Source organism: Hippoglossus stenolepis, chromosome 6 (genome assembly GCF_022539355.2).
Source record: "Hippoglossus stenolepis isolate QCI-W04-F060 chromosome 6, HSTE1.2, whole genome shotgun sequence".
Classification (NCBI taxonomy): domain Eukaryota; kingdom Metazoa; phylum Chordata; class Actinopteri; order Pleuronectiformes; family Pleuronectidae; genus Hippoglossus; species Hippoglossus stenolepis.
The window spans coordinates 22,718,525-22,732,556 of record NC_061488.1 but is presented as its reverse complement, the minus strand read 5'-3'; the positions used below and the strand labels follow the sequence as shown (position 1 = coordinate 22,732,556).

General features: G+C 42.9%; 1 protein-coding gene across 1 annotated transcript; it reads left to right on the top strand.

Annotated features, from left to right (window-relative positions):
* The first annotated feature begins 328 nt into the window (after positions 1–328).
* LOC118110939 (Krueppel-like factor 15) lies at positions 329–13,809 on the top strand. The gene is made up of 3 exons (XM_035159110.2): positions 329–538; positions 2,249–3,858; positions 10,515–13,809. Exons 2-3 carry the CDS (start codon positions 2,348–2,350, stop codon positions 10,681–10,683), a joined length of 1,680 nt encoding a protein of 559 aa, XP_035015001.1. The 5' UTR covers positions 329–538; positions 2,249–2,347; the 3' UTR covers positions 10,684–13,809.
* The last annotated feature ends 223 nt before the right edge of the window (positions 13,810–14,032 follow it).

The window sequence follows — 14,032 nt, the reverse complement described above, 5'->3', positions numbered from 1 at the left end:
ATCCACAGGTCATCTGTTGTTATTATAGGGGTATGAAGGTGGCTTTATGATCAGGTCTCAGTAGTACACATCCTACCTCCTTCTTTCACACACACACACACACACACACACACACACTCTCTCCTTCTTTCCATTGACGCCAGACCCTGAGGCCGGCCTCCCTTCCCCGAAAGCCAATGGCGGCGTGCCGAGCAGGCGAGCCTTCATGAGCCGACCCCTAATTTGACTGGTTTAATGTACCCAGCTCCGATCATGTGACGTTTAAGCGAACCACCAGTCCTCTGGAGAGAGGGAGAGTGGTAGCGTGTGTGTGTTAGAGGGCGAGAGAGAGAAAGAGAGAGAGCGAGAGAGAGAGTGAGTGAGTGAGTGAGAGAGCGAGAGAGAGAGAGCGCGTGTGTGTGTGTTTGGAGACATAGTTATGCAGAGACCGTGTCGCGCGGTGATATAGCCATTACGCACTGTTACGCACTGACAGCTACTTTCCAGAGAGGAGCTCTGTGCGCAGAGGAGCGGGATTTTGGATTCCTCACATGCACAGGTAAGAGCAGAAGGAAGGCGGTGTGACCGAACCGTAGCCTGGATGCGTGTTTTCTGTCTGTCATTGTGGAGCACTGTGGAGACGCATGGCACAGCACGGCGAGCTTCGAACACGACGCTGCGTCCCTCTGTAAAAAGAAAACCCTCGGGGGCGCGTATCATACATGCGGCAGGGCTAACTTCATATACACATTATGTCAAACTTATGCTGATACTTGTCATTTTTGTTATTTGGGATTTGACCCGATGTCACAGCTCGCCATGTGTTATTGGTTATCGAAGAGCTGGAGCGCATCTCACTGCTGTCAGAGCTTTGCTGGTGTTTCAGGGTTACTTCAGGGCAAATGACTTAACACCTGGTCAAGCCAAAGTATACACAAACTATTTTCCTCTCATCAGGAATCGAGCAGCAGCTGATCCCAGACCCTCCATGTCATGTGATGTTATCACGTTAGAAACCATATCAGATTGTTGGCGTTAGATCGGTATTCACAGCATTTGTGTAACAGCAGCACATACACATTTAGTGAACCTTTAAAGTTACTGATTATATATATAATTAAACAAACCATTGATTAATTGAAGAGGTAACAAAATAAATATTTCTAAAACCACATGGAGCCCTTTTCAGGTCCCCCGGACCTCACTTGGGAAAGAGCTGCTTCCTAACTTTACACAAGAGGGCGCACACTCATTTTGTTTTGATCCACTCAGTCATCTTTATCTTGCAAAACACATGTGGCCTTTTGAAGGTTTTAAAGGAGATTATATTGTCATGTTTATTGTTCACTGCATTTGAGGCCGTTTGATTACGTCGAGCATTGTTTATAATCCAGGTCAGTGTGGACGTGGTGCATTGTTTGGGGACTGTTTATGGATAAAAATAGACACTAAATCCTTCAGTCATCATCCCACTGAAATCTGCTGATCTTCCACTGACTGACTGACTGAACCCTTTGCGTGCTAACTGTGCCTCTTGATGCTCTGCAGGGAGTTTTAAGGTTGCATCTTTATTCTAACCTCTGAGAGTATATCACTATGTAATGCATGCATCTATGAGTTATGTACCACTGCACGTTTTCTATTGTTCATTCAGATGAAGCTGATATATGGACTAGAGGAGGGAAATTAATAGGAAGACCATATTAAATGACAGCATGAAACATGTGGCTTCAGTGGGGAGAAGTGGGAAGCCCTGATTCCACATGGTCAGCTTGAAGACTGATCCAGCAGCTGCACCGTCCACACACACACACACACACACACACACACACACACACACACACACACACAGAGTCTTCAAATTCCTTCACACGTGGTGGACTTTCCTTTTGAAGTGCCATCAGCTGCAGATCTTTTGCAAAAGCAGCAGGTAGTTGAAAGACACTTAGGGTGCCTTACTTTCATGTTCATAGAAACTTGAGGGACTTGAGAAACATTAATCTCACAGTTTAAGACAGCCTGCCAGTGTCACCGTGTAGTCTCAAATCAGATTTAACAGGTTTGTGTCCTGCATCACAAACCTGTTAAATCTAAAGTCACTTTTAATTGAAATGTAAATAAATGTAATCGCAGTCAGAGTATGTGCCACCTGATGGTGGATATGTCTTTAAATGCAATAAAAAAAATCATGTGGTTTTTCCTGCGATACGGTTAAAGATACTTTATTTCATTGTAATAAATGATAAACACAATGATATTTCTTTTGCAGGAAAAAGAAAGACATTTTCTTCAACATTCAGTGGATCTCCAGCAGAACAGCTTGATCTTCAGAGCAGACCAGAGTCAGCTGCCACCCATCCGAACAGGAATGGTGGATCACTTGCCGCTTGGTGACGAGACCTTCCTGTATTATACTGGCTCTCTGGGCTCTGACTACAACTGCCTCTGTCGCCACGCCAATGGTGGCGTGTCGTCGGGCATCATGGTAACTGATGCATGCATTTACCATCACCACCACCATCCTTACCAAGGGTTGATGGTCTCCTCCTCGTCTCGTCTCTCAGAGGATGACCTCAGCGACTCCTCCAGCCCTCGTTCCTCCCTCTGCTCCAGCCCCGAGTCCTCATCGCCAGCCTCGCGGCACGTTTTCGGCTCCAGCTCCGATAGCAGGAGCAGCAGAAGCAGTGGGAGCTGTAGCTCTTCATCTGGAGGAGAGAGTCAGGACAGCCTGCTGGACCTCCTGCTCTCACAGAACTCCCTTAGCACCTCATTAAACCAAAATGCCAGCCACAGCAGCTCTCTCAATTCCCCTCTTTCTTCCTCCATATATGTGTCCTCTCCACCTTTCTCTTCCTCTTCATCTCTCACTGCCCCCCTTTTACCCATGGGCCTGGCCTGGGAGTCCAAGAGGGAGCAGCGGCTGAGTCTCCTCCAGCAGCAGGCCAAGGAGGACTGTTACGAGTTCCCCGTCTTCCTTGATGAGCTGCAGGATCCTGCGGCGCTCCTTTTTCAGCCCACCCTGGAAGAGATTGAGGAGTTCCTTGAGGAAAACATGATGGTGGCAATGGAGAAAGAGGAGGAGGGGAGTGATGAGGCAATGTCACCAACATCAGAGGACGCTGAGGCGAAACATTCAAGGACATTAGCAGGAGAAATTCTATCAATGTTTCAGAACTCAGATCAGACTGTTCCTGTTGACACAAAGACCAAACATTCACCATGTGCGTCTGACATGGACAGCTCACCATCAACAGTGGATGCTACTTGCATTAATAGTTCTACTTATTCTAGTAGTCAAGTTGATGGGATCAAACAGGAGGACCATGAATCATTGCCCTCCTCATCAGAAGATACCAGTGCCTCCAGTGTGCCTGTCATCCTGCAAATCCAGCCCATACAGATCAAACAAGAACCCAACCCCAGTGCCATATCAGATGCCGTCACCCAGCAAACCCAACCACAGAAAACCCAGTCCCAGCCAACTCAGGCCCCATCGGATATCAAAATTGCCCAGCTCCTGGTGAACATCCAGGGACAGACCTTTGCTTTGGTGCCTCAGCTTCTTTCCCCAGCGAACATGAGTAGCTCAAGTAAAACCGGAAGCGCTACCTCCTCCAAATTTGTCCGGATTGCGCCAGTGCCCATTGCAGCTAAACCCAATGGCCTTGGGGAAGGTGGGTTGGGGGGCTCGGCTGCAGGGGTCCTGGTTGGAGGTCAGAGGTACCAGAAGAGTGCTGTAGCAGACCTAATTAAAATGCACAAGTGTTCTTTTCCTGGCTGTAACAAGATGTACACCAAAAGCAGCCATCTGAAAGCTCACCTGAGGAGGCACACAGGGGAGAAGCCTTTCGCCTGCACGTGGCCTGGCTGTGGATGGAGGTGAGAAAGTGTCCTAACTTTAGATCCAATGAAACTAATGAGTCAAAAAATAAACTAGAGTATATCAGATCATTCTTCCTTTATTCAGACTTGCGCAAATTAGGACATACTTACATTTCTTTTTTTTTTTCTGTTCAAAGTTTGGATGAGGGGATGGAGATGAAAGGATGTGGTGAGATTATATTTAATGCACTTACAGTGTGAACTCTTCTATATGTTTATCCGAACTTCAGAGATTAAAGAGAGTAACCATGGTTATCAACCTTGTGCTGTGGACACACTTACAGACACTTGAAAACAGAAGTTGATAATTGACTGTCCCTGATGTGCCTAGACTTTAAAGTCATATGCAGAGTGCTGCACATTAGTTTGTCATATAAAGAACCGTGATTTGTATTGTGAGGGGTTATTACAGCTTAGAACAGCCTGGTGCTCTATTTAAGATCTTGCACTGACACTGTGCAGTTGTCTTTTTTTATTGAGGCTAAAACATTCCGCTAGGTTTTTTCATCCTTTTTACCGAAACGGGAACTGGTTCCAAGTCTTTAATTTCATTCACAGTGAGTGCCTTTGATTGGCACCAGTTTGTTTTGATATTATTCTTGAGCAGAAGAGTAGAACGGATTCATTAGGGCATATACAATAAAGGATTCACAAGGCCTAGTTTAGTTCATAGATGAAAGGTAACGGCCCATCTTCAGGGAAGTTACATTTAAGTCCAGTTGAGATGGTTAGAACTTGTTCTCTCATACACACCGGCTGTGTGTCCCATTATCTTTGTGTTTTCGTACCATGGTAAAGTTGTAGATTAGATAGAGCTCCTTTTGAAGTTGCTTTCAGACTTTGTACCCTGTTAGTTATTCCACTTGTTTGCTCACTGTCTGCAGCCACTGCAGCCACAGTAGAGATACACTGGATTAGTGCAGAATCCAGTTATAAGTTTTCACTTCAGAGCACCCGGAATTCATTTTTGTTCCATGACACATTTTAAAAGACTCTGACCACAATCTAACGCAAATAGCTTTTTGTCTTCTTTTATATTTACCTTCATCCACGTAAGAAAAGCCTTAATTTGAACTGTTCTATCCAAAATGCCAACTTTTATCATGTTGGTCAATGGATTACACCTCTATGCATGCAGGTATTGCCCAAGGGAGCTATAGTGTGTGTCCACACAGAGGCAGGGTTAAGGCAGGGCAAGCGGCCAAGTTTTAATCATGGTAAGGATTGAGTTTAATGTGAAGTTAGAAACATGTTAAGTTCAGGTGATAGTGATCAGGTAGGTCAATGATCAGGGTACTTCCTGCAAGCAACATACACTATTATAGTGTATAGTGTATACTGCACTCTGTGCTGCACCTGCAGACATATAAAAATCGCCAGATCTGACAGACCTTTTTTTTGTCAGGACATATTTGTATAAAAAGGCATATTACATAGTAAAACAATCGTATTACATTGTTCTGGAAAAGAAGACAAAAGTTAAAATGCCTCATTGATAAAATTTTGATGCAGTTTTAGGCTGACTTGCTGCAAACAACATATAAATAACGGGCTAAATGCATTTGTAGCACGTCTCCCTTCATTGGCCTGTGTAAATGCATCAAGCCAGCTTGCATTGGACTTTAAGGAATAGTTCCACATGTTGGGAAATACTTTAATACACTCTCTTGCAGTGAATCTGGAGGATATCGATTCCCCTCACGTGCCTTGTCTTTACCTTGAGGTGGCTCAGCTTCCAGAAAGTCACTGTGCTCCGGTGCTCATTGCCCAGGAAGTGTTAAAGCACCTAACTCGATGTTAAAGAAACGCAACTTTCTTTTTTTACTTTTTTTGTATTTGCACTGCTTCAACAAATACGATATAATGTGTTTATTAATGAGGTTTAGAGGTGGGTAGATTTTTAAACTTTGGACAGAGCCAGGCTTGCTGTTTTCACCTTGTGCCTTTATGCTAAGCTAAGCTAACTGACTCCTGACTGCACGGACATGTGACTGGTCTCAACCATCTTATTAAACTCTCAGTGGGCATCCTCAAACTCTTGGAGTCACACATTGTAGAAATCAGAATTCAGATCAGAATCAGAATTCTTTTATTGGCCCAGTATATTTTCACATACAGGAAATTGACTTGATGTGGTTGGATATACTGATGGGAATGGGAAGCTGCATCTTCCAGCAAACTGCAGAGAGCAAATTTGGAGCTCTGTGTCTGATTTTATCTGTGTCTTTTAAAGTGTAAATACACAAAAGAGTTTGTCAGAGTCCTTTCATTGGTAAAAGTCTGAAGTGACCATATTCAGCACCAGAGCTGCACTTGACTGCAGAGGAAATTTAGCTTTACCCATGAAAATATACAAAATGATGAAATGCAAAACACACTCCAGTAGTAGCTGTATTGTATTGGCCATTATTAGATATCAACTGAGGAAAAAAACAGACTAGTTACCTGATCCACTGTCTACATCAGCTGCTGTGTTTACCACCAAATGCTTGCACGAGTCATTACATTCAGTCGTAGTCAACAGTAGTTCATGTTTGTGCCATGCAAGTCTCTTGCAGTGCACATGATGATTTGTCCTTAGATCCGTCAACACTAGATTAGAAACTACCAATATACGTTCTCAGGCCTCTATATCTTAACCATAATATATTTATGGGAAACTATAACTCAGATTTGTCTGTTGTTTCACACACCCACTGCATTCCTGCTGTCATTACAAAAAAAACATTACAAAAGCGTATTTCCAGTATTTCGGGAAGAAAGATTTGTTTTATGCTAATAACGATGTGTATTTGAAATGGTTGCATTAGTCTTTTATGGACTGCATGCACAGAGGGCCGTGCATTTCTTCAGCTGACCTTAAAACATAATACTCCCAGTCCGCCCAAAGCTGCACCTCTATAATCTTTACATGAGAGCAGCAGTAAAGTGCATTATAAAGTTGCCCTTTCCTTGTTCCTCTCCCTCTGGGCCAGGAAAGGGAGGTGAGCTGAGCACCCCTCACCCTCGGTAACCTTAGATGCATGTGTTGGCTCCTCTGAAGTCATGAGGAGCGTCTTTCATTGGCTGGACTTCTACTTAACACATAACTCAGTGAAACCTATATTTCCTTCTACGCCAAACCGTGTTCCGGCCTTTTCTTTAAAGCATTTTCTGCTTTTATCACTTTCTTTTTCTCTAACTGTATTTTTCCTGGTGATGGTCGGATCATGTACAGACACATAGACAAAGCCACATGTAAACACTTAAAGTAAGACACGCACACACACACACACACACACACACACACACACACACACACACACACACACACACACAAGCATGCAGTATGTTAGACCTGCATGGGCGTTTGTATGGGTCGACAGGGATCAAACCCAAACAGTTTACTGTAAAAACACTCGACGTCTGTCGTCAGGGCAGTGGCTTGTTGTACTTGTCAGCTGATGGATTCATTTTAACAAAACAGTGTTGTTAAGTGGTGACAGAGCTGCCACAGTTTGCTTTACCTTTAGCTACTGACACATAGAGAGAGAGAGAGAGAGAGAGAGAGAGAGAGAGAGAGAGAGAGAGAGAGAGTAAAAGGGACCATTTACCTGTGCAATATTTAAACTGTGTTATTGAGCCATCAGGGAAATCACCATCCTCTCGATTTCTGACCTCTTCAGGAAGGTCAGTGAAATGTAAAGAATAAAGAAAACAGCCTCTGTGGAGCTAGAAAGAATCTGGTTCCTCTAGTTTAAAAAAAAAAGGGAAACCAGTCTTGAATACCATGTATTTATGCTTGCATGTAGCTTTGCGTGCATGAGGCAAACTTCTGTCACTGATTAGTGCAGACGTGCATTAATGTGATTTTTCTGTGAATGCATACACAGTTGAAATCGAGTCCTTTATAAACACAGTGACAGGTGACACAAAAAGCTTTGAGCTGACAGGAAAAATAAATCTCTGTTACTGTAATTTTCCAGGTGTGTGACCACCCCGTCGCCACACCTTCCAGGCTGTTTTCACCGTTCTCCGTTGGCTGCGGACAAGCTAGAACAAAACCTGCGTATGTTTCCCACAGGGCCCACACTCGTGTGTAGACTACAGTATGTGTGGTGCCGCAGCCACGCCAAACCGCCCCGAGGACTTTAAGTGCAAAAACCCACAGTCCTCATGTGAAAAACACACACACACTCGTGTGATCAACACAAGTGCCCTCCACCCTCGGAGTTATGAACTTAGTGACCTCCCCCACCAGCCCTGCCTGGAACAGAGCAGAGGGAAGTCACAGAAGTTGGATGAGGGGTGGGAGGTAAAGAGAAACGGGGGGGTGAGCTGTAGCGAGTGTAGGGAGGCTGATGGCGAGGCTGTTACAGAGAACTGGCACATGATCGATCTTCTAAAGTCCAACATAAAGAGACTGATGTGGTCTCTGATTCATTTTTTAATAATACCGTGGCTCTTGGTGTTTCTACAAATCCCTTAATATAGGTTTGATTAAAAGGCAACGCAAACTTATTTTTGCCTCAAGGCTTTTGTCACCTGTAGTAGAAGGGGTCCCTTAGAGAAGTGCACTACACCATATCACTATCAGGTTTTGTTGCCAAGTAGGTTTACAAATACAAGAAATCTACTTCTCTGCAGTTTTCCTTTCACACATGCACAATGCAGCGAGGGGTTCTCTGATCAGACGCGGTTACAGCAGCAAATTCTCTGCAGGCAGTAATTATTCCGCTGCGGAGATCACTTGTTTTGGTTTACAGTACATTAACACAAACTCTCTTGACATCTTCGTCTGTGTCTTTTTTGTGTGTTTTTTTTTCTTCATTTTTGTAACTGTCATTTGTTCGAAACATCATCAACTCCCCCACTTGCTCGCGATAAATCCAGCGGGCGATCTTCTGCTGTGTTCTTACATCTGCTTCTGTGGACTTTCTGCTGACTTTATAATTGGGGGTCAGGCGGAGAAAGTCCTCAGAAACTCCGGAGGCTATCACCCGGACATTTGTGTTTAAATACGGAGGACCTCCAGAGTTCATTGCATGTCTGAAAGCAGCTAAAGAGTTTGTGTCCGGGGTGAGGGGTCGGCCACAATCTTATCTGCACGCTTCAGATTCCAGGAGGTGCACAGGTCCTGGAGGGAAGGCGGGTTTGCAGCCGATCACCTTCTCGGCAGAGCGAATGATGGGACTTACAAAGGCACAGCTTCTATGCAGAAAATATGTGTACAGAGACTTTGGAGCAGTGCAGCATCCTTGAGGCAGCAGTCCTTTTAGCAGTGCACAACATAAAGTTCACTCCAGGTTAAGCCACGCTGAGATTTGCCTTGCCACAGGAAGTGATTGTTTTATTCGCCTCCTCGCTCTGATAGGTTGGAAGTGAACGGAAGATGAAAGTTCACCTCTGAAATATTCACGGGTAACCGTGCCCTCACTGTCAACAGCAGCAATCTACAGTCCACACCAAGTGTTTGAACAGTTGCATATTTTTTTTTATCAGGCTCTGGTTGATTCTGAGCGCAGAGCGATGCTGTACGCATCCTGTCACTTCCGTCGGCGCATGCACGAGCTGTAACAGCACCAGTCAGACAGATGAGCTGGTGGCTCTGGGTCGTGAGCTGTTCCTGCTTTTATCTCCACATGTTCCTCTTTCCATCATTTTGACAGATGTTGACTTTTGTTACGGTCAGCAGAACTTTTTTGGGAACATTTTTGGGAACTCGAGTCTGGCCTTTTTGTTTCTGAGTTTCACATCTTGTTGCATCTTGTGGTGAATCCTGTAATGTTTTGGTCAGTTTTCCTGCGCATACCCTTATGAGCTAATGCCAAAACAACACACATTTAGCAGCCAAGTGGGCCTTTACTCTAGAAGCAGATGAGTCTGAATGAAAGACTGAGTGTTTGTATTTTGTTCTTGGCCTTTTAAATTCCACAGCTTATCTGTATAAGCCATGTCGGTTATCTTCCTTTTATTACCAGGCCATTAAAATGATGAATAGGCCAGTTGTGTAATCCGTGTCTGGAGTGGAAATGGTTTGACATAACTGTGAGTGACGTCTTCACATCTCAGTGAATTATCTCCTTCATGCCTTCAGCCTGCCGCCGCCACTGCTGCTACTGGAAATACGCCCGGAAATCAGTCCGCGATACAGATTAATCTGATTTTAACAGCTTTACCGAGATATACACAAAGTCACGTGCGCACACACATACACATACAACAGGCACTGTGGTCTATCATCTACTTAACCCTTCACTGTCATGATATCCAAGCTGGACACAGCCCATAGAGACCCAGAGCAGAGCAGGCCAGGAATAGACCGGGCTCAGATTTGCGGTGCTTATGTGTGGAGCTAAATACGGGACGGCGCTTTAACTTCACAGAGACAAAGGGCAAAACACGTACACCTCTCAGATTACCCTCATATGAAACAGCTTGACATGGCTTTCATGTTAGTTTGCAGGTTGAAGCACGATTACATTATTTTGTTTAAATAGGAAACACCACAAAGATACCGATTGGTTCATTAATGCTCAGAAGTGGAGGATTTGAAACTGAAAATGTATTTTCCTTTGTGAAATATCACTGATTTGCATCGCTAACTGTGATTATGCAATAAAAGTACTGAGTAGTAAGTCATTTATTAAAGCCCCTGGGTTTCCTTCCGACAGGTTCTCCCGGTCCGACGAGCTGTCCCGACACCGCCGCTCCCACTCGGGGGTGAAACCGTACCAGTGCATCGTGTGCGAGAAGAAGTTTGCCCGCAGCGATCACCTGTCGAAACACCTCAAAGTCCACCGCTTTCCACGAAGCAGTAGGACAGGACGCTCTGCAAACTGACCCCACTGACCCACTCTAAAAGACTGACGCAAAGCAGGGGGCAGGTGGCGTGTGTCGTGTGTGTGTGTGTGTGTGTGTGTGTGTGTGTGTGTGTGTGTGTATGTGTGCGTGAGAGAGAGAGCGCGAGAGGGGAGAGACGGAGGAGGGGGTGAAAGTCCAAACGCCCTTTAAAGAAGTCTGTGCTGGACTCTTAAAGCTCATGTGTGTTTATGTTCGAATATGTGCGTGTGACGTACATTCATGGTACTGTGATAATTTATTGGGTGGTGAGGAAAAGACTGTAAAACCTAAACTAAAGCAGAAAACTGTTACTTGACATAACACCCTCACAGGTGGAATAAGCTTCTTGTATATACAACATTTATTTGTCTCACTCGAATCCTGTAGGTAATCAAATTTGAAGAAAACTGCCATTCAGAGGATTTTGACACTCTGAGGTGTGTGTTATTACTGATGCTCGAGCCTAAAGCCTTATATCGGTGAAGGTTGTGAGACAGGGGCGTGTGCTACTATTTAAACCCCTCAGTTTTTCCCTTTTCTGGAGCCAACCGTTGTTTTAAAGTCTGGCTTAAACTTTAATGCCTCACCAGCAATAAGAACCTATCAGGACGCATTGTGATCTATGAGGCGGTTTCTCTCTCGATAGATGGCAGACTAAATGATGCCTCGACATTCCTTCATCTTTCATTCTGTGTCTTTGTTGCCTTTGAGTCTCGTTACAGGAAAACAACAGTGTTGTTAATACACAAGAACAAAGCTCATGTTGAATTACTGCTCCCACCAACAAAGATCATTATAATGTCTAATTTGCACTGGTGAGTGAGTATTTTCAGTATTTAGAGTAGTTGTGTTGTGGTCTGACTTCACTAACATACAACACTGCTTTTTTTGGGTCTCATTTAGTTAAACACGACCGTGTCGACCGTCATCAGAAAAGTAGTCATTTTTATGGCCTTTTTTTTTGGATCAAACAGCGAGGTTTGCAGCTACATCCCATGATTATCTGCAAAATATTCCAAGCCAAGGTCGAAAACAAGTATTTATAGAAGCACGTCTGCTTCTCTGTTTTCAACTCATGATAAATCACAACCTTTATTTTCTAGTTTTGTGCTGTTAGGTAAAGCCAAATCATGTAGCCATTACTTTATGTCACTTTATTCAAAAAGTGACAAAAAGTGCTAAACGGACAAACGGAAAGTCAGGAATCAAATCTAATTTCTCCCTCTTCTTCACACAGAAAAATGTCATACATTTTTCATATTAAATGAAATTAAACATTTTCTTATTCAATTTAAATGAATTTATCTTGTACTTGTTGTCCATTTGTTGAGACCAGACCATCTTTCATTAAAATATCAAATGACAAATCAACCCACCACCATGAAATACAAGCATTAAACCAAAACTAAAGGCTCAGCGTTAAATGTGGTTATGCACAGAGTCTTCTCTCTGTTTTCTGAATGAATTTTGTCCATTTGAGTGCACGCTTTCTGAAAGCTCACTGATTGGGATGAAACGGTGCAGTACCACTTAAACATCATAGGGGCAGTGTCCCCAATAGTTCAAGAGAGAGACGCATAGACATTTTTAAAATGGCAGAATTTTTATAGTAGTTTTTATGCTTGATCTATGATTTGAAGTTTGTCAGAAATATTAAACCGCTGTCTACAACGATGCGTCTGATTTTTCCTCTATCTTTTTTCCTCCGCCACTATCGCCCCCTTTGTTGTTGTCAGAAACAACTGAATCAGTGCTGCCCTCTAATGGATTTCATGTAAAGGATGCATGGAAGTATGTGGACATTGTTTTAAATGGACGTTATCTATTTTCATATGTAAAGGAAGCACAAATGAGCCTTAAGAAGTCATAACAATAGGACAACGTAAATTGTACAAAGAATCAGAGTCAACACATGTGCTCACATTAGCTAACAGAAGCCACCATAAGCTACTGGTCACACTAGACTGAGAAAGGCAGTAACTAAACGTGCAGGATTTAGAAACAGATTGTTTTATTTCTTATGAATGAGACGTTTCATTTTAAAAGAAAGGAATTTCCTATCTGTCTTGCAAAGGTGATACAGACTGGTCTTAATATGTGGAATATTTTGCACCTGATGTATCTCAGAGGGGATCAACTCGCTGCCACTGAAGCCTGTTCTCTAACAAATATCAGGGCCCCCCCCCACCTATTTCTTTCCAAAAACGACAAATGTATAAGTCCCCTTCGTTAATTCTCTTTGCTCTTACCTTCTGTGACTTATTGCAGCAATTTTCTCAAAAGGTTAATAGAAAACTGAAAATTGTTCTTGTTAAGCTAATCCAATCTCTTGCCTTTGTCTTGTACTGTAAGGGAACAGTGAGTGTTTTGCTTATTGTTGTGCTATTACATGTATATGTATCTGCATCTCAGCTGAATCAAACCAAACGAGTGACTGAAGGGACACGAACTGCTGCACGGGGATGGTTCACTGTGCCACCAGGATCAGTTGGCATCAGTCAGTATTGAAATGGTTCGAGGAAGGGATGTGAAAAAGAAATGTTCCTGGAAATATTTGATGTGCTGAAACCTATAACCTTTTTGAGTGTTGGGTATGCAGCACGTGACGCTGTATGGAGGAAGTGTATTAACTCTGGCAGGCATTCCTTCCATACGATCAGAAGAAACACTTTTCTGAATGGGAGCCATATGTGAGCCCATGAATGTATGTAAATACTGTATATGCATCTGAAGAGAGAACAGAAATATTCTTCTAGTGATTTCTGCGATTATGAAAGATTTTTAAAAAATATGTAAAGAAAGTGTACATAACATGATAATTCAAATATATAGTGAGAGATTGTAGCAACTTCAAGTTCTGTCGAGTGTTTACACGACGCATTGTTAAAAAGACTCGTGAAAGATTTCATGCTATATCCATGAATCAACATTTTATCTAATGGTTTCTTGACTGGAATGATTTGAACAGGTCCACACAGCAGTGTAGCATTTTGTATCATGAATCATGAGTCATTTTTAATTTTGTCCTGTAAACACTACGCAAAAATAGTTGCTAAAGAAATGTTATATTTTTGCTTTTGTTCTACTATGTAAAATACATTTACAATAAAAAATTCTAAAAGCAAAGATGTGTTGCCGCACTTGTGTTTCCTTTAGAACGAGTCAATGATTTTGCGTGTGAAGTAAACAAGTCAGATTCAGGTCATGTTAAATCTGGAATAATTAAAGTTACAAAAAGTCGGGGTTAATTTGTTAATTCTTTGATCAGATACAAGATGAACATGAATAGTAACTGCTGTTACTTTCTAACACAATAAATGTACTCAAGAGATGAACCAATATTCTGAAT

Coding starts and splice junctions, on each gene's coding strand:
- LOC118110939 (XM_035159110.2), top strand. CDS start 2,348: ATGGTGGATCACTTGCCGCTTGGTGACGAGACCTTCCTGTATTATACT. Junction 3,859..10,514: donor TGGCCTGGCTGTGGATGGAG/GTGAGAAAGTGT, acceptor TCCTTCCGACAG/GTTCTCCCGGTCCGACGAGC.